Consider the following 27,041-nt stretch of genomic DNA (forward strand, 5'->3'; position numbering starts at 1 on the left):
AGAAAACTCTCGTGTGGCCCGGGCCCCCGGAGCTTCTTCCGCTCCGGGTCTTCGGCGGCGGGGGGGTCCTTCCACTCCGGGACCCACCACCGAAGTGCCCCGAAGACCCGCGGTGGGGGGTCCTTCCGCTCCGGGACCCGCCAGCGAAGTGCCCCGAAGACCCATGGTGGGGGGTCCTTCTGCCCCGGGACCCGCCAGCGAAGTGCCCTGAAGACCCGCGGTGGGGGGTCCTTCCGCTCCGGGACCCACCACCGAAGTGCCGGGTCTTTGGCGGCAATTTGGTGGCAGGGTCCCCCGCTGCGGGTCTTCGGGGCGCTTCGGCGGTGGGTCCTGGAGCGGAAGGCCCCCCTGCCGCCAAATTACTGCCGATGCGGGGGCCCCCCACCGCCGAAGACCCCAGGCCCCCTGAATCCTCTGGGCGGCCCTGCTGTAGAGTGCGCAGCCAGACCTACTGTGGCTGTGTGAATGGTTGGGAGAGGGCATTAAATACAGTGGAGAAGATCCTCACCCCAAGGATGGGCCATTTTCATCCCATAATGCAGCCAATCATCTTTGAAATGTGGTTCTTGAGCAGCGTGGGGCTGTTGGCTGAAGCGACCTCCTCCCCTCCCCTTTTACTATCACATTTTAATGTACTGATTTGTATCGAATTTAGCCAATGACGCATCCAACTCAGCACAGAATCTGGCGGTGTAAATACAGTAGCTAATAAAGAAGAATCATCGTTACAGGATGCCAACGTCTAGCCCTCAGATGAGGAGGAAGATTCACAATGTATATTTAAGTGACTTATAAATAAATGAGACTTTTACAGCCAGGGAGTCATCCTTTTTGAAAGAGGAGCATGTAAGTAACAAACTCTACCCAATTATGGATTCACTGTCAGACTAGAAGTGTTCCAACATCCTGTCCTCGGGGTAAATCCTGACAGGTAGATTTCAGTTTGATAAAAATACAGGAGCAGGGGAATAGAATTGAACAGCTGAATCTGGCTTCGAAAGCCAACTTCTCCTTGTTTTGGTTGAACAGGGCTAGTGACCTTGCAGAGAGGGTAGTGTGAAAGCCAGTGCCTACTGTGTATGTACTGAGTCATGGAGCCCACAGTCTCCTTGGATGGATCTGGGCTTCTATAAGCAAGGCCTTCCCATCACGAAGGGAACTTGTTTGTGTTCCTCTTCCAAGGACACAATCGCTAAGGGAGGCTTGAGATACTTGTAAGGTGAATTGGTGCTGTCTGGCCCTGACCCTATTGAAGACAATGGCATAACTCCCATTGGTTGCAGTAGTGTGGGCTTGGGACCTAAGGAGCTGTAACCAGCCATCCTGGAGTCCTTCTGTGTCCAGTCTCAGTGAGTGTTCCTGTCGAGCAGAACCAGAGTCGATTGCGTATATTTGGGGGAGGGGAGAGCGAGTGCCTTGTCGCTAAGGAAGGTACGAAGGAAAACATCTAACTGTGGGCAATGGGGACCTGGTGCCTTCTGCCTGCGTGCGGCTGGTTTCTGCGTGACCTTTTCAGGGACCAGGTTGTTGGGCTATCCCTGCCTAGGGGAGTGTGAGCTGTAAGGATGTCCGTCCCCTTCTCCTCCCCTGCGTCCACACAAGCCTGACACTGTTGTGGTGAGGAGAACAGACACTGTTCAAGTCCATCCCTGACACTAGGATTCCCCCAGAGGAGCCATTGCCAACCTTCTCTCCCAGGGGTGGGTGGGGAGACCAAGTGCATGTGGCAGAGATCCAGGCCCAGCCAGAATCCTCCTAGGAACCTTCCCTGCTGCACCGGCTCTACTCAGTCACCTGGTGACTGAGCTTTAGAGCCACAGTCAAGCTTCTGACCTAGATCTGCTCATGCAGCTGAGTTTCTGAGGCCCCAGTCCTGCCGTCGTGTTCCGGCAGGCAGGCCTTCATGCCCATGCAGAGCTCTGCATCACTAGCCCCAAGTGTTCCAAACATGGGGAGTCAGGCCCCCAAAATAATGAGAGAGGCATACAAATCTTGAGACTTTTTTAAATTTGAGGTTCTGGTTTCTGAGCCAGCAGGGTGCCCCATGGGCATATTTTCAAGCTTTCCTCTGCAATGGTGAGGCTAGCACTTTAAAAATGAAATCCAAGATTCCAGGAGCAGGGACTTTACCCCCCAAAAAAAAAAATACGAGCTATGGCAAGACTCTTGAGAAAACTTCATGGGTTGGCAGTGGGACTCCATGCAGGCCTAGGGCTCTGCCAAGACAGATCAGGCTTGGGGCTGGTAAAATAACGCCCCCGTTCAGTGTCTAGGGTGACCAGATGGCCTGATTTTATAGGGACAGTCCCAATTTTTGGGTCTTTTTCTTAGATAGGCTCCTATTACCCCCCACCCCCTGTCCCTATTTTGTCACATTTGCTGTCTGGTCACCCTATTAGTGTGCCAGCTCAGACTTACGTTGAGTGTCTCCCCTCATTCTGAGCAGGCCCTGCTGCTAGCCAGAGGCCTCTGATCGTGCCTAAAGACGCCATGTGAAGCTCAATTTTTTTATTAGCTGCAGCGGCTCATTTTTTAATTTACAGTATTTACCCTCTGGAGCTGCTGGCAGGAGCTCCTTTCCGGCTGCTGCTGCTTCAGAAATGTTTTTTTTAATGTCTATTTGACCATGCTAAAAATGTCCCTTATGTAAATAGCTGCCGTAGGTGTGTGCAGCTGTATGCCTGGCTCGCGGGGTCTTCAGCACAGCTTCTCAGCACCAGCTTATTAAAAGCTTAAGCTGAAGCATTAATTACTGTCTGCAGCAGGCCGCGGCTTAGAGCCGCAGTGCCTGTCCTTTGTTACCAAAGCAGTTCCAGAGGTTGGTCTCTTTGCAGGAAGGAATTTAAATGAGATAAAAAGATAATGCCTTGTTTCCAAGCATCTACTGGTAATGTGGAAGTCAACAGCCTCTTGATGAGGCTTACGGTGTGCGAGGTTCATGGTCCATGCAAAAGATGAGCAATTATTCTCCTATTTACACTGTCACTGACTCTGACAAGTCTCTCCTGCCGTTCTGAAAACGTCTAATGGCCTTTGAGGGCAGTGTTCTGGAATGTTACAGATTGCAGTGCTGTGCTTTGAATCCCATCACAGGCCCAGAGGCACTTCTTAGAGGAGGATCGCTTCTGTGTTTTTCGCCAAGATCTCTGAGTACTTCCAGGCTCTGTTCGTAGCATTGCAGGACTTACGGATGGGAAAGACCTATTGGACCATCCATTGTATTTCTATGTCCATGCAGAATTGTTCCCTGTTGGTCACTCTCTTTTGTTCCATACACTTTTATTTCCGTTGTGAGCTCCATTGGGGAAGCTACTGCACATCCTACAACTTACTGTCAGGAAGCTTTTCCTGAGACTGAGCTTAAATATTCTTTCTTAAAATTCCTCCCTTGTGCTCCTAGTTATTAGAACTGTCATCCTTTATTGAGCCATTCCTTCTAGCTGCTTCCTTCTCTGTCAGCCATCTCCTGAACTCTCTGCTCAGTCCTTCGCTGTTGGAATGCTGTCTTGCAGTTCCATGCAGTGGGCCCATGGGAGCCAGATAGGTCATTATTGTTTCAAATGATGAGGGGTTTTTTTTCTATCTATTCTTTTATTTCTTTAGTTGCCTGATCACGTAAATGTAACCTGGGCCAAAACAGAATTCTTGCGTTATTTTTGTGCTGCCCTGGTGTCTGAGAACTGGGCCCCTAAAGCTTTTAATGGTGCCCGGCTGGCATTCTCTCACTTGTAAGAAAACTGGAGATATTCTTATTGATAAACTGCCAACTTTGCTGTGCAGACTGTACTTGAGGGTGGATAGCAGAGGGCCGTTGGACGGGCCCAATAAAGGGCACCCGACTGAGACCAGAGTAACTCAGCTAATCTGGCTAAAACAGTAGCTACTCTGGCTTTTCCCCTGTATGACTGAGATTAGAAGCTGGCCCATAAACTGTGTTAAAATGATCCTGTGTTCACAAAATTTCAATCTTGCACAATATTTCCGGCGCAGTCACTTCCAAATTATTGTTTCAAAATGCATGTTCCTGTCCCAGCCCTAAGGTCTCAGGTATGTTGCTCCTTGTCACATTCCTCACTGATGTTTCAAAGGTTTTTTTCGCCCGTCACTAACTCTTGAGACAGAAGGCTGGCATGCTGCCAGGTAGTTGTGTGGCTCCTCTAATTGCCAGCTGCCTCGCATTGCAGCTTCTCATCTGGCTGCGCACACCCCGCCCAGTACAGCGAGGATGTTTGCCATTGTGAAACACACATTCCAGCTTAGAACATAAGAGCGGCCATACTGGGTCAGACCAAAGGTCCACCAAGCTTAGATCACTCCAGCTTGCATTGGGCTGGATTTGCGGCAGCTCTGGATCTAAAAGATCCAAGTCCCAACTGCAGTCATGCTAGAAGTCTCTGCAATGTCAGCCCTTTGGTGCATGTCTCAGTCCTACTGAAAAAAGCAGCTTTTTCTTTAAGGGCACCTCCCATTATTTTTGATTACTCTTACTTAGGAGGCATCTGTTGCCATGACATCGTGGCCCAATTTGCATAATTAGACCAAGGAAATATTTCTGAAAACTGGCAACACAACATCACTACCACAGCACCTAGTCAAACTTCCTCCAAAGAGACCCAACCCAGGGATAACTAACCAGGAGACCCATTGTCCCAAGGATTCCTGCAGCCACAGTTTAGATACCCTGGCTGTAGCGGATGGAGGGGGTGTCAGATTACTGGGCCCTAGAAGATTTAGGGCTGGAATGAATTACCCAGGAGTTTGAACAACATCTCTAAGGGGATTGGCAGCCCATGGAGCATGGATGAATGTGTCCTTGGTCTGCCCTATGTGAAGAAGTCTAGAAAATCTGTGTGGTGCTGAAGGGAAGAACCAAGTAAAGTAGGTTATGGTGGAGGTGACTGATACAGATCTTACCACACTTCTCCATACCCTCGGGGGTGGGAGTGGGACACAATCTCTTGGTCCATTGGAAAACATGGCAACCTGGTGATCCGGGGTAGAGATCAGTTCCAGGAAAACCCCCAACTTGCAAACTGCTTTGCCAATGTGCAGACTCCAGGTCTTTGCATGAGGGGTGAGCACAGCCCCTGCACTTGCTCCTCAGTTTCACATGGAATATTTGGATCTAAATATCTTACCACTCACTGGAGGAAACTTGCTGCCTTTGCTGATTCGGGTGAAGCCAGTACAGCTTCTGGCCAGGGGTTTTCCCACGGAGCTCCACTGAGTCGATAAGGCGGCAGTGGTGACCATGAAAGAGACACACACAATGTTCACTAAAAAGACATTTTATCTTTTGAATCTAGTCATCACCTGCTGGCTCATGACCAGATTGTATCCGTTAGCATCCTGGCAAGTCGAGACGAAAAGTGTCTGATCAATAAGCAAGAGCATGAACCTTCCCAAGTCGGAACTTGCACCTTTCCTTGAAATGAAAATAGGGTTGTTCTGAAGGTCTGATATTGCTGTTGGGGAGACCAGACTGCAGATGTTACAGAACATCTAGGGTCTTGCAGTCTGGAAAATAAATGGAAGACTGATGTGTCCCTCTAGACATTCCTGTATCCCTCCCACCCGCACACACTGCCACCCCCCATCTCCTGCCCCTTCTTTTCTCAGCACACTGCTTCAGTCTCCCTGACTGTGCGGATATGTGGGGGCTGGTCAGATTTCTCTTCCTGGTTTATATGAGGCAAATCTCAGTGGTTTGAGCATTGGCCTGCTAAACCCAGGGCTGTGAGTTCAGTCCTTGAGGGGGCCATTTAGGGATTGGTCCTGCTCTGAGCAGGGGGTTGGACTAGATGATCTCTTGAGGTCCCTTCCAACCCTAATAATCTATGATTCTATGAAATCTTTTGCAATCCTGATTAAGTCTCTCCATCACTTTATCCGCAGTGGTCTAGTCAAAGTTTAAATCTCTCAAACAGCGACTGATCAACAAAAATAGACCCTTGGAGGAATACTTCAGATGCCCTTCAAATATGTAGTGCAAAATCAGCAGAGGCTCTTTCTGGCTTCCTTTGAAGTGATAGTGTCAGGGCTGGGTTGTGGGCGGAGGCCCAGCGGCCCGAGCACACGTCAGGGGCTGGAGAAGTGGGTCAGTCTGGGGTTGGGAACCCGGGGCTAGAGTCAGGAGGTGAGGAGCCAGGCATTGGTGCTGGGAGGTAAGGCCAAGGCCTGGAACCAGAAATCAGAAGCAGGAGACAAAGCTGAGTCAGAAACCAGGTACCGGAGCCAGGAGGTAAAGCCGATGTCAGGAATCAGGGATTGGAAGCAGGGTCTGTAGCAGCAGCTAGCTGGGGATCCACCTAGTTGCATAGACAAATTCCCTGTATCCTCCCCAGGCTTAAATACATCGCTACCTCGATATAACGCGGCCCGATATAACACAAATTCAGATATAACGTGGTAAAGCAGCGCTCCAAACATGGCAATGTTTCATTCTGAAAGCATTGAAATGAAATGTTTCAGCTTCTGCAGAACTTTTTTCGACACAATTTGGGGAGCCCAACATGAGTTCCATGCATGGCTTGGTGTTGCCGACTCTGCATTTTCCAGCAAGAAGGGTTTCAGCTGGAAACCGTCACTCAGCTCTGTATAAATTGGTTTTGGTTGTGGCGGATTTGCAGCACGCTCGCCTAAACGCAGTAGAAGAAGTTGGTGGTTTAGTTGTGAGCAGCGGGCACTAAGGAGCGGCTGACGTGTAGTGAGATACGGAGTTAGTCACCATTCTAATCTGGTGATGACTAGAGAGTGTCACCTGTTGGCTGGCTGGAGTGAAATGAGTTGACAATGAGAGTCTAGCTTCTGCTAGGCAGATGTCAGCACACAAACCATCACCGCAACACATTCCTCTGGGATGCTTAGCACAGGCCAAGGGCTGAATGTACCATGGAGGCAAATTCTCCTTCCCCCAGGGTGGGTCCTTCTTTGCCAGGTTTGGGGTCACACTGGTGGAGCAGCGTGGGGCAGCTTTCCCTGCTATTGCTCCCACTGTGTGTGTGTAAATACACCTTGTGTTCCTGCTGTGGGTTTTCAATTGCACTAAGTGCTGTTCCTTTTGCAGTTTGTGCCATCTGCAGTTTTATCACTGAAATGCCATCACTTTTCCCACCATAAATTCCTCCTCCAGCGGGAATTCAGCCTTCATTTGTGAGCTGAATTGAAAGCCATCCAGTTCTGTATAGTTGTTTTTTTATGAATGACTGAAGCTTTTGTTTGCCTCAGCAGATCAATCTGTCTCCAGGAAGGAATGTGGAATTCAGAGAGAAATGGCCGTTTCTCACATGTGGTCCCAGAGTGGTATCAGCCTCCTTAGGCCAGGATTTGACAGGGACACATTTCGCTGTTTCCCTGCCCTTCTATGAGCTCTGTCAGTTTGCTATGGTCTTTCTACTTCCCAGTGGGTGCATCAGCAGAATTGTTTCCGTGTTCCTATTCCTAATGATGGTCCAAGGGTCTGAGCTGAGGGGTGTGGGTCTGGATGTGGGGGGAGGAAAGCGACACTCCTCGGACGTGTTCGGCGGTGCTCCTGCTCTTTGGCTGGAGAAGGAAACAGGTGCTACCCAACCTCCAGCAGAACAAGTCCTAGGAAAGTCAGTGTGGGGCATTTATGCTCCCTCATTCAGGAATAACCTGGAGGGAGAGTTTGCCTTCTGTGAATTATTCTGTTACTTAGGCGATTAAGCCGAAGATGCAGCTAAGGAAAGCTTATCTGTATGCTACATTGAACTTCAGTGACAGGCAGGCATTGCTCACAGCCTCCCCTCTGCCCCCCTGCTGCCAAGGAGATAAAGAGCATAACATTAGAGACATAAAAAATTATGATGGGTGGCATCAGACCAAATCAGGCTAAATGCTAGTGGGAAAGAAGCTGTGACAAGGAGGGAGCCCACCAGATGTTCTTTGCCGCCAATAGCACTGGCACCTCAGAATAAAGGAGGAAAACCTCTTCTCCTTCTGTGGCAAGAGGTGCTCGTTCCCTGCCATAGCTGCTGTGACAGTGTACCTGTCCCCTGCAGAGAGGAGCCTAGCTCTCAGGTAGGATTTCCTTTCCTTTTTGAGAATGTAGAAACAGAACTGGGAGTGAAGCCATGCAAATGACACTGGCGATTGCAGCCTGAGATTTTTAAATGTCACGAGATAGCCAAGAGAAATGATTTCCTTGCATTGATAAAGCCAGGGTAATTCAGCTGAATAAATACGGCAAATCCTCCATTTCTGACTCTCTTCCAGACCCTGTTTGTTTTTCCGGCCTAGAGAGTTAGGGCTTTCATGGATGAGGGGGATTTGATCATGCCAGAAGGATTTTTTGTTTGTTTGGGTACAACTTTTCCCCTCCATTTTTTCTGGAGCAAGTGAAAATCAGATGTGCAGTAGGGCATCCAGGAAGTAAGGGGAGAGATTCAGCAAAGCAGACATCCATCGCTTCTCTGAAATTACTGCGAGGGCGATATGTTATGCACATACTCTCCTGTCTCTCAAACCAGGGCCAGGAAAACTCCCAGGCCAACTCTGAGTAGTGTTGATCGATATTATCTTGATTGATAGTAACTTCCTCCACTTGATTATAAATTGATCGATAGTAACTTCCTCCACTGAGGACTCTGCCATGTTGTATTAGGTGTAAATGGCTTAGCAAGTTTGCAATACCTTACCCCTACCCCAACTAGTCTCTTCTTTGATTCAGGCCTGAAGATAGAAGCCTTCAAAATAACCTGTTTGAAGATGACCCACCTGAATCTATAGCGTAACTGACCCTAATCATCTAGAAATGGAAAAGGTGGGTAGAGTGCCAGGGGCTGATTCTCCGAGAATTGTGCTGGTTTACATCAGTGGAACTCTGCTGACTGCCAAGAGCGAATTGAATTATAGACGCTTCAAGAAACTGGTTTTGGTTCTGCTCTCCAGCACTTCTGCTTCCAATCTGTCCCTGTGTGACGATATCATCCCCCTCGGTGAGCTGCTCCTGGGGACGGGGACAGCGACTCTGTTTGCCATCAATTTTCCTTCATGTCATTACCTTGAGCAGGGTAATGAAGGTGGGGGGTCGCCCTCCATGGAACAGTCAGGGCTTTGGTCTACAGAGCATAGGACACAGCCATCTGTCCAGAGACTCTGTGTTTCTGCACTGCCTCCTAATCACCTTGCCACCCCACCCCCCATGACAGCTTGGTTCCACAGGTGAGTTGGGGAACACACAGAAATGGCTGGAGCCTTTCCTGGAGGGAGGCACCCAAAGAGTAGGGGTGAGGAGCTGCACTTCTACCACTAGCCCCCTGATTTGGGGAGTCCCACAAGGATCGTTTTGTCTCCAGTCCTTCTCAACATCTACCTGCAGCCACTAGAGCTGGTAAGATGACACAGACTCTAGTGTTGCAATATGCAGATGAGACACACGGATCTACCCGTCCTTAACAATATATGACCAAACCACTGTCCCCCGGCTGGACCAGTGTTCAAATGACGACAGCTCATGGAAGAAGAGCAGCTGGTTGAAAGTGAACCTAAGCAAGATGGAGGTGATGCAGGTGGCAGATGGAAAGACCCACAGCTGGTCAATTCAGTCCATAGTTTAGAAAATTCCTGGATTTCTCCCGAGCATGGAGCATGCCATCTCCGGTTGGCGGGGAGATTCCATCCCATCCTGGAGGAGGATGAACTGGCCTGGGATATTAATGCCCCTGTCATCTCCCCTTGGGCAGTGGAATATACCTAGGCATGAAGCAGTCCGTCCTCTGCTCCGACTAGTGCAGAATGCTGCAGCTCATCTCCTTGCCGCCATGAGCACATCACACCACTCTTTGCTCTGTATACTGGTTTCTAGTAGTTTCAAGGTCTCGGTCCTTATGCAACAGTTTGGGTGAGGATGCCTCAGACTGCCTCCGCCTCTGGGACGAGGACCCAGGACAACTCCACTCTTCCAACCCAGGGGAGCTGCTCACTGCAAGGGGAAAGCTCGTCTCTGCAGGAGACAGAGCTGCCCTGGGGCCAGGGAAGTGGACTCCCCCAGGAGGTAAGGACCATCCCACACCTCCCACCTTCCCCTCCACGTGCCAGGCGCACTGATCCAACCCGCTAATGTACATCCAGAGCACAGTGCCACAGAATATGTAACTTTTCAAAAATAGGAACGATCACCCTAGATACAACTTCTCCATGGAGAGGGGAAGAGAGACCACGAAAGGAAAGAACTCCAGGTGTCAGTCATATCACTTAATGCACTCGGATGTCATGGTGCCAGGGCCATATAAGAACCTGAGTGGAATAAATGAGCTGTCCTGTGAACTGCAGCAGCCCACCTGATGAAACCTCCTCATGGAGCTTTGCAGAGGCCTCGGCACATGCTGCTGTCATGTCAGGGAAACCCAGCGGGGCCAAGTGGGAGAACGGCCATCTCTCACCCCGCCCCAGGGCGGGAGCCCAACAGAGCACTGGCCAGTGGGCTTCTCTGGGGAAGTGGGTAACACTCTGTCTTCGTCTGTGCTGGGTGCTGCAGTGCCAGCCCAAGGGCCACACCAAGTAGGGGCCTTTGGAGGTTACCGTAGTACAAAGGAGGTGGCATCCCTTCGGCCTGTCCCCCATCTCGATACCGTCGCCGTCCAGCTCTGGCCAGGGATTCTGGTCACTGCAGGCGGCTGCTGTTCCTGTGGGAAAGACGGGGATTGGGAAAGCACCGCCTATTTTCAGGTTTCAAAAGGAGAGTGGTGTGAGTGCTGGGGGCGGGGGGAGCCGACTCTATTAAATGTCAGTGTGCTGTCCTCTGCCCCTGGGCCTTAGTATCTGTGTCCCAGGCTACCCCTGCTCAGGGCTTTAGTCTGTGTCGGTGATTCTCTGTGGATGAGGTGTGCCGTGTGTACCCGTTGTGTTCTGCTGGCTGGTCTAGAAGAGGCCTCCTTTCCTCAGGGAGGCTGACGGTAGTTTTTTATCTTCTCAAGTGTCTTGTCTTTTCTGACAGTGTCACGGGAGCCAGTCTAATCCCAGCACAACCCTGTAAAGCAACCTGGCAATGACTTTCTCCAGCGTCTATACCATAGCAAGGGCTGAATGCTTGATGGCAGGCTCCTCAGAATAAGGAGGGAGTAGCCCAAATCCCCACTGTTGGTTGTGAGGGGCGTGTGTGTGTTATATGGAGGGAGGGTGGGGTGTGACATCTCCTTGCATGTGAGTATTCCCTTCAGTAGCAATTGTACTTTGCTGATCTGACTCTTCCAATGCAGCGTGCACAGCGAGTTTCCTTCTGCTCCTCGGATTGTACTCTTCCAGCAAGCCTCTTGGAAATAACCTCTGCAAGACTCCTGCTCTCCCTGCAGTTCGTTCTGGTGAAACGATCTGTGTCTGAGCTTTCTGTACTGAACACGGACAATGAAGAGCAGGGCCCATGGCTCCTTAGACGCTGAATGCCCCCACACTGCCGGCGCTCGGTAAATGATAGATTTCAGGTTCTTCGGTTGGAGAACTTGATCCTGTTGTTGTCAGCTGTCTGCGTTCCATCGCTGAGATTGACATCCGGATTCCCAGGCGCTGACCCATCAGCCTGATATAGACAGCTGTCTGAATCAGTCCCTGCACGGTGCCAACACGGGTACATTGGAATTGGAATGAACCAGAAATAAAGAGATCCTCCTTGTGCAGGCCAAAGCTGATTAGAGCGATTATTTTGAGCTTCCGCACAAATAGAGCTGAGATTAGAAAAATCAAATACGGGTCACTTTTAAGGACTTCCATGCAGGGGAAAGTTGTATCTGACTAAATCCATAAGCTTCCTTACACAGTAAATGGATTTTTCAGGGTGTTCATTTTTTCTTCTGACCATTGTGGTGAGAAATGGCTTGTGTTTACCCATTCGTATTCATAGACTTTATGGCCAGAAGGGACCAACTGGTCTGACCTGTACAATGCAGACCACATAATTTCACCTAGTTACTCTTGGAGGTAGCCTTTGCTTCTTCGTAGCCTGTTTCCTCCTCTTCTTTCGTCCAGCAGCGCCGCCCTGAATTCTGACTCGGGGGCATGCGGCATTCTCCGATTGGCTAGGTAATGCTGCAGGTGCAGCATGGCCGCTACACGGCAGCACCAGTAGTGACTTGGTGAGCCGCAGGGAGCGAGAGAGACTTGAGCACACGCATCGCGAAGGAGCTGCCAACTAGATTGGTTTTGTTTAACTTTCCAATCACTAAGTTTTCACAAGTCTGAAAGTTTCTGCTTTCCCTCTTTTGTGCGAAAATCAGAGTTTGACTTTTCTCTGAAATCTCTGTGATGTCTCATTGCCTCTCCTGGGAGCGCAGGAGCTTTTCAGAAGTACACTATTACTTAATGAACTAGCTTTCCTGGTGTATGGAGGTTTCCAGGAGACAGGTTAATTGTTGTTAACCCTCATCCTCCCAGGCTTCCTATTATCCAGATGACAAGCCCAGCTATTAAAAGGAAGTGTCTTTTGTTCTAAATCTAAAATATGTTTTTTTAGGGTGATGTATGAGACCTCTTCAGTTTTCAAATGCAATTAAATTTGCTGAAGCAGACATTCAGTATCTTGCACTTAAGCAGACTGAATTAAGTGCAGTTCAGTTATTGCCCATCTCTAAATTAATTTAAATTAATTTAAGGAGCATGTACTGTTACAGACTAGGGACTGAATGGCTAGGCAGCAGTTCTGCAGAAAAGGACCTAGGGGTTACAGTGGACGAGAAGCTGGATATGAGTCAGCAGTGTGCCCTTGTTGCCAAGAAGGCTAACGGCATTTTGGGCTGTATAAGTAGGGGCATTGCCAGCAGATCGAGGGACGTGATCATTCCCCTCTATTTGACATTGGTGAGGCCTCATCTGGAGCACTGTGTCCAGTTTTGGGCCCCACACTACAAGGAGGATGTGGAAAAATTGGAGAGTCCAGCGGAGGGCAACAAAAATGATTAGGGGGCTGGAGCACATGACCTACGAGGAGAGGCTGAGGGAACTGAGATTGTTTAGTCTGCAGAAGAGAAGAATGTGGGGGAATTTGATAGCTGCTTTCAACTACCTGAAGGGGGGTTCCAAAGAGGATGGATCTAGACTGTTCTTGGTGGTACCTGATGACACAACAAGGAGCAATGGTCTCAAGTTGCAGTGCGGGAGGTTTAGACTGGGTATTAGGAAAAACTTTTTCACTAGGAGGGTGGTGAAGCACTGGAATGGGTTACCTAGGAAGGTGGTGGAATCTCCGTCCTTAGAGGTTTTTAAGGTCAGGCTTGACAAAGCCCTGGCTGGGATGATTTAGTTGGGGATTGGTCCTGCTTTCAGCAGGGGGTTGGACTAGATGACCTCCTGAGGTCCCTTCCAACCCTGATATTCTGTGATTGTACTGTGTTGACAGCTATGCTTAGCTGAGCCAGGTAGGTGATTCTCAACTCCATGCTTTCTCTTATATGTTTATTTTAAGTTACAATTTACAGAAAAGGGATGGCTCTTTCTTTCAGGACCCCTTGCCCATCCATTAGAAATATGGTCAGCTCAAAAGACTGAGCCAAGAGCAACTCACTCCCAAGCCAGCAAACAATTAACCAATAATTAAATCAGCTCTGTCTTTCCAGGAATGCCAGTCCTTGCTGAGGCCCAGCCCCAAAAGTCCAGGAACCAGGTCTGGGAACATGCCCCTAAATGTTAACAGTATTTGGGTTGTTTCGGACCAGAGTGGGGTGTCGCTTCCAACCTGGAGGACCCCTCCTGGAGAACCCTGCTGAGATCTCCTCCTTATAAACCCAGGAGACTCCAAATTCAGCTCTTCCAATGCTCCCCGCTGTTGATCACTGGGGGTGGCTGCCCAGTATTAGGCATCAATACAGATGCAGACAGCACTGAGGTGGGCAGAGGGTGTGTATTCATGTTGCTGGCGGCTGCTCAGCGTGTCCCAGACCCTGAGTCGCCCAGCCAGTCCCAGGTACGAGCAGAAGGCTCAGGGGCCTTGCACTGTCCCTGCCACATGCTGCTGGTGCTCCTGGCCTGGCCTTCTTCTCCCAGCGGCAGCACGGCTGCCATGTGTCCAGGCCCCACTCAGGCCAGGCCTTGGGTGGGCTCCCCCTGCCAGGGAATCTCACCAACATGATCCTGAGCCTCCCTGAGGGTACTGGTACCACACGTTCCTTCCGTGAGTTCAGCTGGGGGCGAGGGAGGCCAAGACGAGCAGCCCAATCTAGTAGCAAATGTTTTCCTGCTCCGCTCCAAGCTAAGCCAGTAAGACGTGCTTGCTGGGAGTTGCTTGTACAGGCTCAAGCAGCGTGGCTGAGACTGGGGGAGAACGCCACAGACCGCTAAAAGCAAACAGGAGCAGCTCGTTTTCTCAAAAAGCGTCACTAGCTTAGCGGCCTGTGCATGCTTCCGTTTTGGATCAGAGCTGGGAGCTTTGGGCAACGTGCAGCAGTGTCAGGAAGACAACTGATGACCTTGTGACTGGGATTTGCCAGTTGTAGACCCCGTGTCCCCTCCCCCCAGTCTTCCTTGGAGGGAAGCAGGGAAATGCTTCCGGGAAAACTCAACACATTGGACAAGTGAGGAGCACTGGTCGTGAAGTGCATCTCAGTGTGATGCAGTGAAGCCGCCAGCTCTGGAAACAACGCTACAGGAAAGAGTGATGCAAACCCCTGTTAAAGCCTATGGAAAGGGGGATGCCACTGATGGAGAATTCTCTTTACACTATAAAATGCTATAGGCTCCCAGCTGGGGAGGAACGACCTTGGAGCTCTGTATGATGCTAGCCAACGTAACAGGCAGAGAAAAGAAACAGAACGACGGGGTGTCCTAGGGTATGGATCTGTCTTTGTCCTGCCCAACCCCAAAGTTGCCTGCAGTTGAGTTGATGCAGGAGAAGGGGCTGGGCTCCTCTCTGGGATTCCCTGCAAAGTTCACAGTGGTGGGAAAATTATACCCCTTTGGGGTAGCTACATCCTCCCTTTGCCTCAACAGGGAGTCTAGGAGGCAGGTGTAGTTCCCAGCAAGATTTGACATAAGATCTAATTAGGATTTCTGAGAATTTTAACTCCGTGGGGTACCCTGAGCTTTGGCTATCAAAATGGCGTGTGAGGCTCTCGCTCTCATCGTAATAAAATTTAAAGCCAGAGTTTATAAATGGCTATTGAGTGACACTTCTCCAGGAGGGATTGCAGCTAAATAAAACTTACAAAGTGGGCTGGTTAATCAGGCTTCAATTACACAGGAGGATGCTGCAGAAAAAAACCCTCCGTGCTGCCAGCGCTTGCTTTTTGTTTTCCATTTGCCATTGTTCTATTTTTGTTCTTGTCGACCTCTGTAATCATACAGGTTCCCCCACACAGCAGTAACACTGGTAGGGAAAGGGGTAATGGATACAGTGAGAAAAAAAGGCACAACCATGACTGGATTGTACCCAGTTCCTCACCCCAACGGGGGCAAAGACTGGCAATGGGCAATATTATGTGTGATGACTCAAGCTGGTTGGAAAAATTCCAGCAAAACATATTTTGTTGTTGGGATTTTCTGACTTTTGTTGAAATTGAAACATTTTGCAGGGCTGGTTCTATTTTGGTGAAGCTGCAGGGGAACCCAGGCAGGGCCATGACAAAACCCTGCCTGGTTTCTGCTAGCTCACGCACTTGGCTCCTCGGTAGTTCAGCTGCAGGATGGCCCTAGAGCTGGGTACCCCAGCCATCCCGGGTTTGGGGAGCCTACCAGGAGGGCTGCCCCGGAGCCTGGGCTCTATTCCCTGGTTGGTGAGAATCTCAAAAGATTTTAATTTCATTCCAAATTGGAACAAAACCAAACGTGGAAATGTCAGAAGCCAACGCAAAATGGAACGACAAGTGCTAATTGTGATTTACGCTGGACACTACTGTGTCTTCTGACTGGGCTGCTGTACTTCATAAGAGTATTACTGTCCAACACTGTCAGAACCTCCTGCAGCAGCATCCCAACTGCTTTCAGTAATCACAGTATCTTAGGTTCACAGAGCGCATGGGGCTTAAGGTCAGAAAGGACCGTTAGATCGTTTAGTCTGACCTACTGTATGATACAAGCCAGAGAATGTCCCCATGTACCCCTGTACTGAGTGCAATAATTTGTGTTTGGCCAACGTGTAATTTCCAGGAAGGCAAACAGCCTGGATCTGAAGCCAGCAAGAGATGGAGAATCCACCGCTTCCCTTGGCAGTTTGTTTGCAGGGTTAATTGTGCCTTATTTCTAGCTGGAATTTGTCTGGCTGGAATTCCTAGCTGTTGGTTCAAGCTCTGCCTGCCTCTGCTAGATGGAAGATCTCTTCCAGCACTGGAACTGGTGCCCAGAGTAAATGGGAGTCTCTTAGTTTGGGTGCTGGGAAAGCAGATAGTTGGCTTAAAAACCTCAAATCATTAGAAAGACTAGGATTTGTTTCTTCTTCTGAGTTACTTGATTCCCTAAGAGTAGACAGGCTGCTGGCTGGCTTCCGAGCATAAGGATGTTTATTGTGTGGTCTGAACATGGAGGGAGATCTGGAATATCTTTTGCCACCTTGCCAGTAATAGTTCACTAGGCCTAGTGAGTGAAGCGTAAGAACCTGTATCCAGTAGAACAGGCTTTCTGCTGGCTCTCTGCCCAGGGGTGAATTTCACCCACCGGGCTTCCAGGTTAAGACCTAATACATCAAATAAGTTAATTTGTTGCTTTTAATGAAATGTGACAGGATCTTTATGGACCTGATCCAGCTCCCACTGAAATCGATGAGAGTTGGATGTGGCCTTGAAGCCTTGTCTCTGCAGAAGCCAGGTGGCACGTGAAATGCCAAGGGTGGGGGCTACGTGCTGATATTTGGTATAAGTCCATGATCTATCTTGGTCTCTCTCTTCTTTCCCTTTTAGGATCCAAGGAGCAAGCACAAATTTAAAATCCACACGTACTCCAGTCCCACCTTCTGTGACCACTGTGGCTCATTACTCTATGGACTCATTCACCAAGGGATGAAATGTGACAGTAAGTGAAGCTCTGTGCTACGGCCGCGGCTGATATAAAGGAGCAGGGCAAATCTCTGGTGGTCTGGGGCACATGCCAGGGAAGAACTCCTGACCACATTGAAGTCTAAGGGCAAAACTTCCATTGACTTCAGTGGGGCTGGGATTTCACTTCATGTCTCAACCTGTCTCAATGCTCCAAGCAGGACTACAGTGTATTAGGGCACATTGTAGTAGACATGAGTTACTATGTGTGTTCTGTGATGCGTGCTGGGGAGGGGGCAGCCCCTGCCTCCGAGAGCTTGGGCTAGGGCTAGGTGGATGCACACAGGGCCCAGCAGAAAGGGGACTATTAATCAGGGACTCTTACACATATTAGTCAGAGTCACTGGAGTTAAATTCCACCTTCCCCTTTCCCCACCTGACTCTTCAGAAGTCTTAAAATGGGAAGTAACCTCTGACGTGTGCAGGGAAGGGAGCTTTTCCCAGGTCCTGGTCAGAGAGCAGAGATCCAGGATATGCAGGCCACCAGCACGATTGAAACTCCCGCCCTGCCCCTGACGATCATGCTCACGGAGTGTCACCCAGGTACCACCCAGTGGTCACACCTCACTGCTGGGACGGAAAGGGGGTCGGAATGACCCAGGGCTCTGGAAGGGGAAGAGCAGCGGAGGTCCCTGGTTGGGACCAGAAAAGATACATGGCCTAAGTCTCTCTTGGTGGTCCAGCCTTATTGGCCAGTCCTTTTAAAGGCTCACTAAAAAGGAGGTGAAAGATTTTTCCAGCATTTTCTTTTCTTCCTTGTTTCCTTTCCCCAACCTGTAGGAAGGCTGGTGTACAGTCCCCAAGGTAAAGATTATTTCCAGAGCTGGGTGGCTCAGGAGCTTTGTCATGGGCTGGTGGCCTTTCAACTCTTGCTCATGGGTTCAAATCCAGCTCATGCTGGCAGTTATCAGAGGCCCATATCATTTAATGGTGGTTCAGCCTCCGCCATGAAACAAGCTGTGAGGCTTTACGATTCCTGAGTGGGACGGGGATCTCTGTCCCCTTGGCCACTCATCACTCCCCTTTTCTGCCTCAATGGAGGCTGAACGCTTAATGAGCCAAAGAGACTGGGTTCCTGCCGGACTCTGATCCCTGCAGTGGAGGGATCATGTCGATCGTCCATTGATAGGGGACAGTGGGAAGAACTGCGGGGACATGTGCTTTTATGGGTGCAGGGGGAGCCAGAGGGAAAACCTGAGATGATTCCAAACCATATATTCAGAGACTGACTTCCTTCTATGCTGGCTTTTAGTGCCACCCTGTGGCTGTCCCGTGGAGGTGACAAAATGCCCTATGATTTATGCAATTTCAACAGCCCCTTCTAGAAAGCATTTTCTCTGCTCCTGTGGGTGTCGAGGTACAATAGCTGGTGGAATTCAGCAGGGAGGAATGACAGACAGATCTTTTCATTGCTCAAATGCTAATTAAGTAAATGGCATTTCTGTTAAAATGGGGATATGCAGTAACTAGCAGAACTGGTGATGAATACCGAACATCTGCTTTAATGGGAAACCTGTCCAGCCGCCAGGGGCCTGCACATGCCAATATTTATCTTGTGCCATGTCTCCCATCAATAGAGCAATTTGCTGATTGGTGCCGGCTCTGCTCATCAATTATCACTTCTAAAATGTCACCAACTAGATAGAATTTTTTTGCACAAATTCAACACACGTGCACGTCTCTCCCTTCCTGTTGACCACTGACAAATTCAGCCTAATGAGTCGTATTGCAAGCTGGGCATTGTGGGAGAAGTAATCCAATCAGCGGATAAAAGTCCCAACATGGTGGTTAAAGCTGGCACAAAAAGCACGACGATGTTTCTGGCCTTGATCCTGCAAGGAGGGGCATGCCATGCCGGTGGATCACTGCGCACATGCAGAGTCCCGCTGAAGCTACCCAGCGGGACTCCACGCAGCTCCAAAGGTCCGTAGGCAGAACGGGGCGTGTCAGTATTGGTACCGGATTCCCCCACAATCCTGCCCATCTCTTTTCACCCTGCTCTGTTCAGAACTTTCAGGCGTGCTGGGAGCTGACCGTGGGGAATGTAATCTTGTATCTCCCTGCTGTGGAGTAAGTGTTTCTGTTTTCCCTCTGTGCAGCCTGTATGATGAATGTCCACAAACGCTGTGTGATGAACGTCCCGAGCCTATGTGGAACGGACCACACTGAGCGCAGGGGACGGATATACATCAAGGCGGATATAGAAAAAGAAGTTCTCACCGTTGTAGGTAGGTTCATGGCTCTGCTGTGCAGATGCAGATTCCTCCAGTCCCTCACTGTTGTAACTTGCTGACCTGGAAACTTGGCATAAATATCTCGTGTGCGCAAGTACTTTCGTACGGCCGGAATGTGCTGGAGCTGCTCACGTCCATGCTACTGCCCATTAGTGGTAGAAATGTCCTCTTAATTTTCTGGCTAGACCACTGCCTCTTCTTCCTGAGCCAACCTATTTAAACTGGCAGCTCCAAGCCTCCCCACCCCATCTTCTGGGTCCTGCTTTTGTCTTTCAGACTTAGACTGCAGGCTCTTTGGGGCAGGGATCGGTATGTTTGTGCAGCACCGAACACAATAGGGCGCGGGCCTCTAAGCACTAACACAAAGCAAATAATAAGTCTTCTGGTGCACTTGCTGCTTCCCAGGGCCAACGGTAACATGCCAGGCCAATCTGTTAAAGCAGGTGGGTGCTGGATCCTCCAAGCCGTGCAGGTTCATTGCGGGCTGGCTCCGCAATCAGTAGATGGGGCATATGTGATCAGCTAATACTGTACATAGGAGAAACTCAGGGAGGGAGCATCTCCAGGAAGAAACATGATGCACCAGAGCCCCCTCGTGGTGTCTTGCATGCAGGACATGTGCAAATGCAGAAGGTGAGAGAGAGAAGAAGGGCATTTGGGCTCTGGAGAGGGTTATTTTCTGCCTCCATAAATACACTGGTGGAGACTCCATTTCTGCTAGCAGAACCCAGCCAAGCGTTTGTAAGGGATCTTGATTCCTCTGTGTATGTTAACTGCAGGAGACCAACTGCTGAAGACTAGACGTCTTTAGATCCGGCAGAGAGAGGAGGGGTTTGGCTGGTCTGGGAGCGACAGAAGCTGACTCTGAGAACAATGGGGGGTGTTTCTCCTGAAGACTGAATGTGGCTGGCCCCACTGAAAGGAAGGAGGGCTTGGCCTGGTGCTAATGTCACTGCTCATGCCGCTGTTCCCAGGCTGGCTGGGGTTTATTATAAAGAGACCTGCCTAGTTCTGTCTCTGGGGCCTGTGCAGAGGGCAGGAAGCGTATAAAACTGTATTAAAGGGACAGGCCACAACGGCCGGGTCTCTCATACAACCTTCCCCCGTAGGGGCTGCTAAGTGGCCTGACTTCCTGTCTTTGGTGCATGTTGGTTTTTTTTAAAGTCTTTGGGGTCTGCTTGAGTCTCTCAAACCCCAGCCAATGACCGAATGTGATTGTGTCCTTCCCGCAGAGAGAGGGGACCCGAGCTGGCAGAACGAGCTCTGTGTTGTGCAGAAGCTGGGGAGCGCTGTACGTCATTCCGCCATCCCCTGCTCTGGCACAGCTCAGTAGCAGTTTCTGTTCCCCCAGCAGCTGTTTGCTTTGAGGACAGGGTCATAGTTGCAGAGTGTGTGTTTTGAGGCTACCCTGCTTCCTAGTGGGAGAGGCCTGGAAAGAAAAGCAGATGCTCTGGTCAAGGCACAGGCCACAGCTTGTTCTGGTGGTAGGTTGAAGCATAGCCGAGATTGAGTGGTCACCCAGGAGTACAAGAGGCTCTTGATGACTGGTTGTAATTCTCCTGGGAGGAGGGAAGCTATTTAAGTAGAACTAGGGTGACCGGACAGCAAGTGTGAAAAATTGGGACACGGGGTGTGGGGGTAATAGGAGCCTATATAAGAAAAAGACCCAAAAATCGGGACTGTCCCTATAAAATTGGGACATCTGGTCACCCTAAGTAGAGCCTTTTGATGCACACAGCTAATTCATGCAGCACTGCCGAGTCCAGTGAACTGACCTCTTTGAAAAGTGGTAAGGTGTTGCTGTGCCCTAAAGATCCTCACTTGAGCCTGATGGAAACGGCTAAAACAAAGGCCTTAGCTTGGCTGTGTCCTGCTTCTCTGGAGTGAGGGGCAAATGTATATTTCAAAAACATCAACGTCCACAATCACAGAACCATATGGTTAGAAGGGACCATCGAGTCTTCCCCCCACCAAGATGCAGGATTTGTTGGGTCTAAATCACCCAAAACAGATGCTATCCAGCCTCCTTTGGAAAACCTCCAGTGAAGGAGCTTCCACGACCTCCCAAGGCGTCTGCTCCATTGTCCCACTGTTCTTACAGTTAGGAAGCTTTTCCTGAGATTTAATCTAAATCCACCTTGCTGTAGTTTGAACCCATCGCCTCTTGCCCTGCCCTCCTTCGTGGTAGATGTGATCCAGTCTGCAGACCAGCCAAGGAAGAAAGATTTGTCAGGAAGGGGAGGTCTGGCCAACAAACAGGTTTCCTGAAAAATCTGCCCATTCTCTGAGCCCCAAAAGCTTCCTTGAAGACTCCTCGGGAACCTCGCTAGCTGTTTGTCTGTCTTCCCTAATCCCAGGCTTCTGGGGCCTGATTTTTCAGAGGTACTGAGCCCATGCATTGGGCTCCTCTGGAATTGCCCATCGGAATGATTTTCGACAGTAAATGCCTTTTTTCACAGAACAGAACATTTTCAGAGAAACTGAATTTTTCCCAAAAAACTGGCGTGTCCAGCAGGAAGATGGAAATGCTGCCTGCCTGCTTGTAAAGCTCTTGGTAATTTCTCTTTCAGGCAGGCAAGCGGAAACGTTTCATTGTGGCTGTCCCCACACAGACTTTTTCTGGAAATCTTTTCCCATGAAAACTGTTGTGGTTTTGACTTTTTCTCTTCACTTGAGTGGAGATTCTCCCCCCCCCTCCCCCCCAACATGCCGTTTGTTCACCAGAAGCGATTTCCATGTTCTGCTCTCATTGCGAGCGCTCAGTCGGTCTGAAGCCCCAGTCCTGAAGGTGGCATGATTTGTATGCGGCGTTGCGAGTTGAACAGTGACAGCCCAGATGCTAACCACCCTCCGGTGAGCATTTGTGTTTAAGACCATTTGTGTTTAAGACGTGCCTGGCTGTTTGTCTCCATGCCCAGATCCATGTTGCATGTTAGCCTCTAGGTGGCAGCACAGTCCCACAAATGGCCTGTGAAGTCTGTAATCGCGGGCAGTGCTAGGAGCCGGTTTCATCTGAGCCCTGGCGGGTGCTCCCAAGAGGCTCTTGTCTCACTGGGCTGGGCTTTTCTTAAGCTACCCCAAGATGATGGATGTGCCCGTGGTGCTGAGGGCACTGGGTGCCCACAGGCAGAGCTGGCATTGCTGACTTCAGGGGGCAGCACTGGGAGATTGAGATATGAGCCGGGGGTTGGGGGGGGCACGGCTGACTTGTGGCTGGGATCAAAGTTGAATAACGCTGCTGGAAAGCCACCTTCCCCAGGCCCCTTCCCCTCCCACTGAACTCCCTTCTTTGGCCAGGATTCTCTGGAGCTCCCTTTTCAGGCACTGCTTCCTGGCTCCATCCAGGGCCAGAGAGAGCAGCCACAAACCATTAGTGGGTTGTCAGAGCCTCCTCCTTCCCACATCAATCCATGGACTGTGTGTGCGTCTGTCTCCTGCACTGTACCGCAGGTGTGACCCGCTCCCAGGTCCTCGCAGGTCAGGGGCAGCAGTGCTCGTGTGCGAGATGAAAGCCACCCTCTCCCGGCTGGACGTGGCCGTTTGTAACAGAACGGCGTCCCACGCTGTCATACCCGGAGAACCCTCCCGGGGGGCAGCGTTGGTGTTAGAATACACGTCTTTTGAATAACAATCGTTATCGCTGGTGCCCAGACACCCCTATGATGGGCACGGCAGAAATGTGAGACTGTTCCAATGCTAACTCTGTTTCCCAGTCAGCAGAGCGTGTCAGTTGGTACCATGCTGGAAAGTGACCGTAGCTTAGCATGGGATCTGGTTGACCCTAGGTGTGGCCGGGAACAGCCTGATGAGAACCCAAATCTCATTGACTTAATAAAATCAAACCCTTTTGGCAAAGACACGAAACTCTAAATACTTGGCAAAGCTTTACAACAGTCCATGTTCCCCGCTCTTCCCCCTGCCCCCCCCCCCCGGTGAAACTTCCCTGAATCCAGAAACTTTCTCTTGGCTCCTTTGCAGCATCGAAGAGGCAGAGAGGGGGCAGCACAATGGTCCGATCCAGGGGCCAGTTGCGTCAAAGGCAGACGTTCCATCAACTCCAGCAGGAGCTGGGTTGGGCCTTACAGACAATGATTCCCATGCACTGCCCCTCTGAACTCATTAGCAATGTCGCCCCTTTTGTGGATGACTCCTGTTTGCTCGTTCGTGCAGGTTAATGATGCTGCCAACTTGTTGGAACTTTTTTTTAGATGATGATCTTCCCTCTCTCTGTGATACCACTGCCCTTGGTGGTGATGCTGCATCTCAAAATGCAACGTGCTGGGGTTGGGGAAATGTCGTCTGTCTGCTATAATAGTGTGTGTGTAATATAACCAATAAATCCAATAAATGGTAAGGCTCCTTGTCTCATGAAGGATTAAATATAAGAAAACATAAATAGCTGTGTCTGTTAGGACAGCAGCAACCAAGGGAAGTGAAGATGGACTGAGGGTCAGGGATGGGTTGTGGTTGCTGTTGCAGTTGGCTTAATAGCCTGTGTGGGTGGCAGCATCAATGTTCCTGGTTCTTTAAAGAGGGACGTAAGTCTGTCTTTTTGAGAGCAGGTGTTGCTAAGGAAAATAAGCATTGGCTTTGGATTCCAGCCAGCCTTAGTTTTGGAGCTGCCTCTCTGCTTTAAGGCAGCAGAAATAGTTGTTTGGTCACCTGGTGTCTTTAGGAACACAAGAAAAAGAGAATGGGAATCCTCTTACACCTTTCTCTGAGGCCTCTGGCGCTGGCCGCTGGCAGAAGCAGGATTCTGAGCTGGCTGGGCCCCAGCTCTGGTCCAGGCTGACTGTTCCTGTGCACTCTGCACACGTTGTGTCTGTGTCCACACACAGCAGCGATGAAAGAAAGCCTCGGCGAATGTGGACAGGGAGATGTTACCAGACTGGGGCAGAGCAGGGCGTCGTGCCTGCCGACGGCTAGTGGATTTGTGTAGCTGTGTTCTCCAGGCTATAAAGCAAAACAGCTGGTCCCCTCCGCACCCATTGTGCTCCTGCCCAGTAGCCGCTAGCTGTGTCCATGTGGCCGTTTCTCCCCCTGTCCTGGTGAGTAAGTGGTTTGGAGCCCAGAAGAGGGGGAACCTTTGTGCTGATGGCCCCAGCTCCACTCTTCCATTTGCTCAGCTCTTCCCTCCATCCTAGTGTGCCCCCTTGCCGCGCTGCCCCTCCTCCAGTGCTTCCCAAAACAGACTCCCTCTGTGAGGCCTTTTGGGGGGCCAGGCTGAAGCCTCCGGTAGCTCCCACTCCTGCTGACCCCCAGGCCCCGCTGCCGTCTGTAGGAGGCACTCTCGTTGGTCTGTAAAACTCTCTGCTGGCTGTGTCCATACGCACCTTTGATTCTGGGTGCAGCTCCCCGCCCCCTCTCTGAAATGCAAAGAGCCCAGGTAGCTAGTCAGTCCATTGCCAAGGGCATTGGTAACTCCACCCCTAGCGCCGTGCCCCCCACACTCACTCCTCCTTCTAGCTTTAGTGTTTGCGGATGCTGCTGACGCTTCCAGGGATCGGAGATGCCTGTTTCCAAGATGCACTGACATTTGAGCGATGGTTAAAGATGTTTTTCCTGTGTCTGCTGTAGAAGCAACTTCCAATTAGGCCTTGTTTTCTTCTCGGAGCAGCATTCACTGGAGCGGTGACCTTTTCAGAGTGTGCACTGCTTGGGTCAGGTCAGTCTTCATCCTCAGTCGGATTAGGATGATGCATCTCTTGCTAATCACCAGGCTGTCCTGGGGACAGGAAAGGCCCCCGAGGAGTGACTGGCACTTGCTAATGTGCCATGCTGGGTGGTCTGTTGCCGAGTGGGGAGTCTGTGGTCAGTCACTGTCCTCCCCGTATTGGGGTTTCGGGGCAGGCCCTTCAAATCAAGTTCTCTTTGTTCATGCGGCCAGCCTAGGATCACCCTGCCAGGTGACGCTTGTGCTGTGAGAGATCCTGGCGCTGGGCACTGAGTAGGAACCCAGAGGGTGAAGGGGCTAGCCTGCATTCTTAATGAATGTGGCACAGCTGAAGAGGGATGTGGGAGTGGCTTTCGGGCAGCACATTCTGGCATGCATGCGCCCAGCCGCTCGGTCATGAGAGCCCTGTAGTGCCAGCTGGTCCCCACTTCTGAGAGTGGACTCCATGCAAATGCTCCCCCACTGATCTGACAGTGACACTCTCCTCTCTCAGTCCCTCCACTGCCTACACTTAAATCAGCCACGCCCCCATCCCGAACCTTGTCTCTTAAACAACTCCAGCTTCTCCACTGCACCAGGATGTTCTGGCCATCTCCTCCCTTCCCACTCGGTGCATCTTTCCATGCTGCCCTCGATGTTAGGAACCGCGTCCCCAGACCCATGCCCCCCTTCCAGTCAGTTCCTGCCAAAGCGCCCACTTCTGTGAGGCCTTCAAGCAAGAGGTTTGTCACTTGGAAACCCAGGCCAGCAGAAACAGGTTCAAAACAGAACTAGATACGTTCATGGAGGCTAGGTCTATCAATGGCTATTAGCCAGGGTGGGCAGGAAAGCAAAACCATGCTCTGAAGTGTCTCTAGCCTCTGTTTGCCAGAAGCTGGGAGTGCACAACAGAGTATGGATCACCCAATAACTGCCCTGTTCTGTTCATTCCCTCTGGCATTGGCCATTGCCAGAAGACAGGACCCTGGGCTAGATGGACCATTGATCTAACCCAGTGTGGCCGTTCCTCTCCCGCCTCTCAAATGTGTGGTGGGCCCCGAATCCATATCTCTTCCTGGGAAGAGTCTGTGGCTTGGTCAGTCAAATTGCCAGTCAAAATTCTGTGCACTCATTGTCAGAGGTATTAGAGTCAAGCCTCAAATCATGAGATTGGCTTAGAAACCACAAGTGGTGGTGGTGGTTTTTTTTTTTTTTAATTTATACATTTTGGATTTTGTCCCCTGGTTTCCGAGCCCCCAGGGTGCCCTTGGGTCCAATTTTCAAACTTTTCTCTACAGCTGCGAGGGCTGGAAACTTTGCACTTTAAAAAAAAAATTAAATTTGATATTTCAGGAGTTGATGCCAAGAGGTGGGGCTGGAAGAAAAATGCCAACTAGAGCAAGAGTCATGATGAAATCACAAGAGCTGGCAATGCTGTATTTATTGAGGCCTCAGTGAGTGGTCAGCACAGGCTTCCGTGTGGGTTGTGGGCTCTTCTGCTGCAGAGACACCCTTTGTAATGAGAACAGGTGCCTTCGTGGGAGCAGAAGGGTGTTGGTGAACAGTGCAGCACCCCTTCCTGGTGGGAGCATGTCTACTGCCAGTCAGGAACCAGCAGGGCCCATGGCACAGGCTGGGGTTGTGCTGCACTCCTCCAGTATAATTAGGGTGACCAGACCGTCTGATAAAATCGGGACTGTCCTGATTTTGAGGAGTTTGTCCCACCAGAGTGTGGCCGGGAAGCCATTTGTCCCGATATTTTGTTTCCTGGTCTCTGGTGGCAATTCGGCGGAGAGTCCTTCAGTCGCGGACGGTCTTCAGTGGTATTTTGGCGGCGGGTGCTTCTGTCTTTGGCGGCAAGATTTATTACCGGCTGCCGAAATACTGCCGAAGACCGTCTGCCACTGAATGGCTCTCCACTGAATTGCCGCTGAACTCCCAGATGGGTGAGTGTGAAAAAACCAAACCAAAACAACGCCCCCTCCCGCCCCCCGGCAGCAGTCCTGATATTTTTCCCCTTAACATCTGGTCACCCTAAGTATAGTCACCAGGCACTAAGCCAGCGTTGTCAGTACCTGTAATGGCTTTAGGGCCAGAGAACGAGCCTGCTGCCCGGACAATCGCTGGATGAGCTGGAGCAGTCTGCTCAGGTGAGGCCAGAGCGCTGGAGGTTTGCTTGAAGTC

The 27,041-nt window shown here is 50.5% G+C and overlaps 1 protein-coding gene across 3 annotated transcripts in view; it reads left to right on the forward strand.

Annotated features, from left to right (window-relative positions):
• Positions 1 to 27,041, forward strand: part of PRKCB (protein kinase C beta) — a 244,127-nt gene that overhangs the window by 115,628 nt on the left and 101,458 nt on the right. For all 3 annotated transcript variants that reach the window (XM_039490076.1, XM_039490075.1, XM_039490077.1), the window contains 2 exons: positions 16,836 to 16,947; positions 19,070 to 19,198. In XM_039490076.1, coding sequence (XP_039346010.1) covers positions 16,836 to 16,947; positions 19,070 to 19,198 — 241 coding nt within the window. The remainder of the gene's footprint in view (positions 1 to 16,835; positions 16,948 to 19,069; positions 19,199 to 27,041) is intronic.

Source organism: Mauremys reevesii, linkage group 10 (assembly GCF_016161935.1).
Source record: "Mauremys reevesii isolate NIE-2019 linkage group 10, ASM1616193v1, whole genome shotgun sequence".
In the NCBI taxonomy this organism is placed as follows: domain Eukaryota; kingdom Metazoa; phylum Chordata; order Testudines; family Geoemydidae; genus Mauremys; species Mauremys reevesii.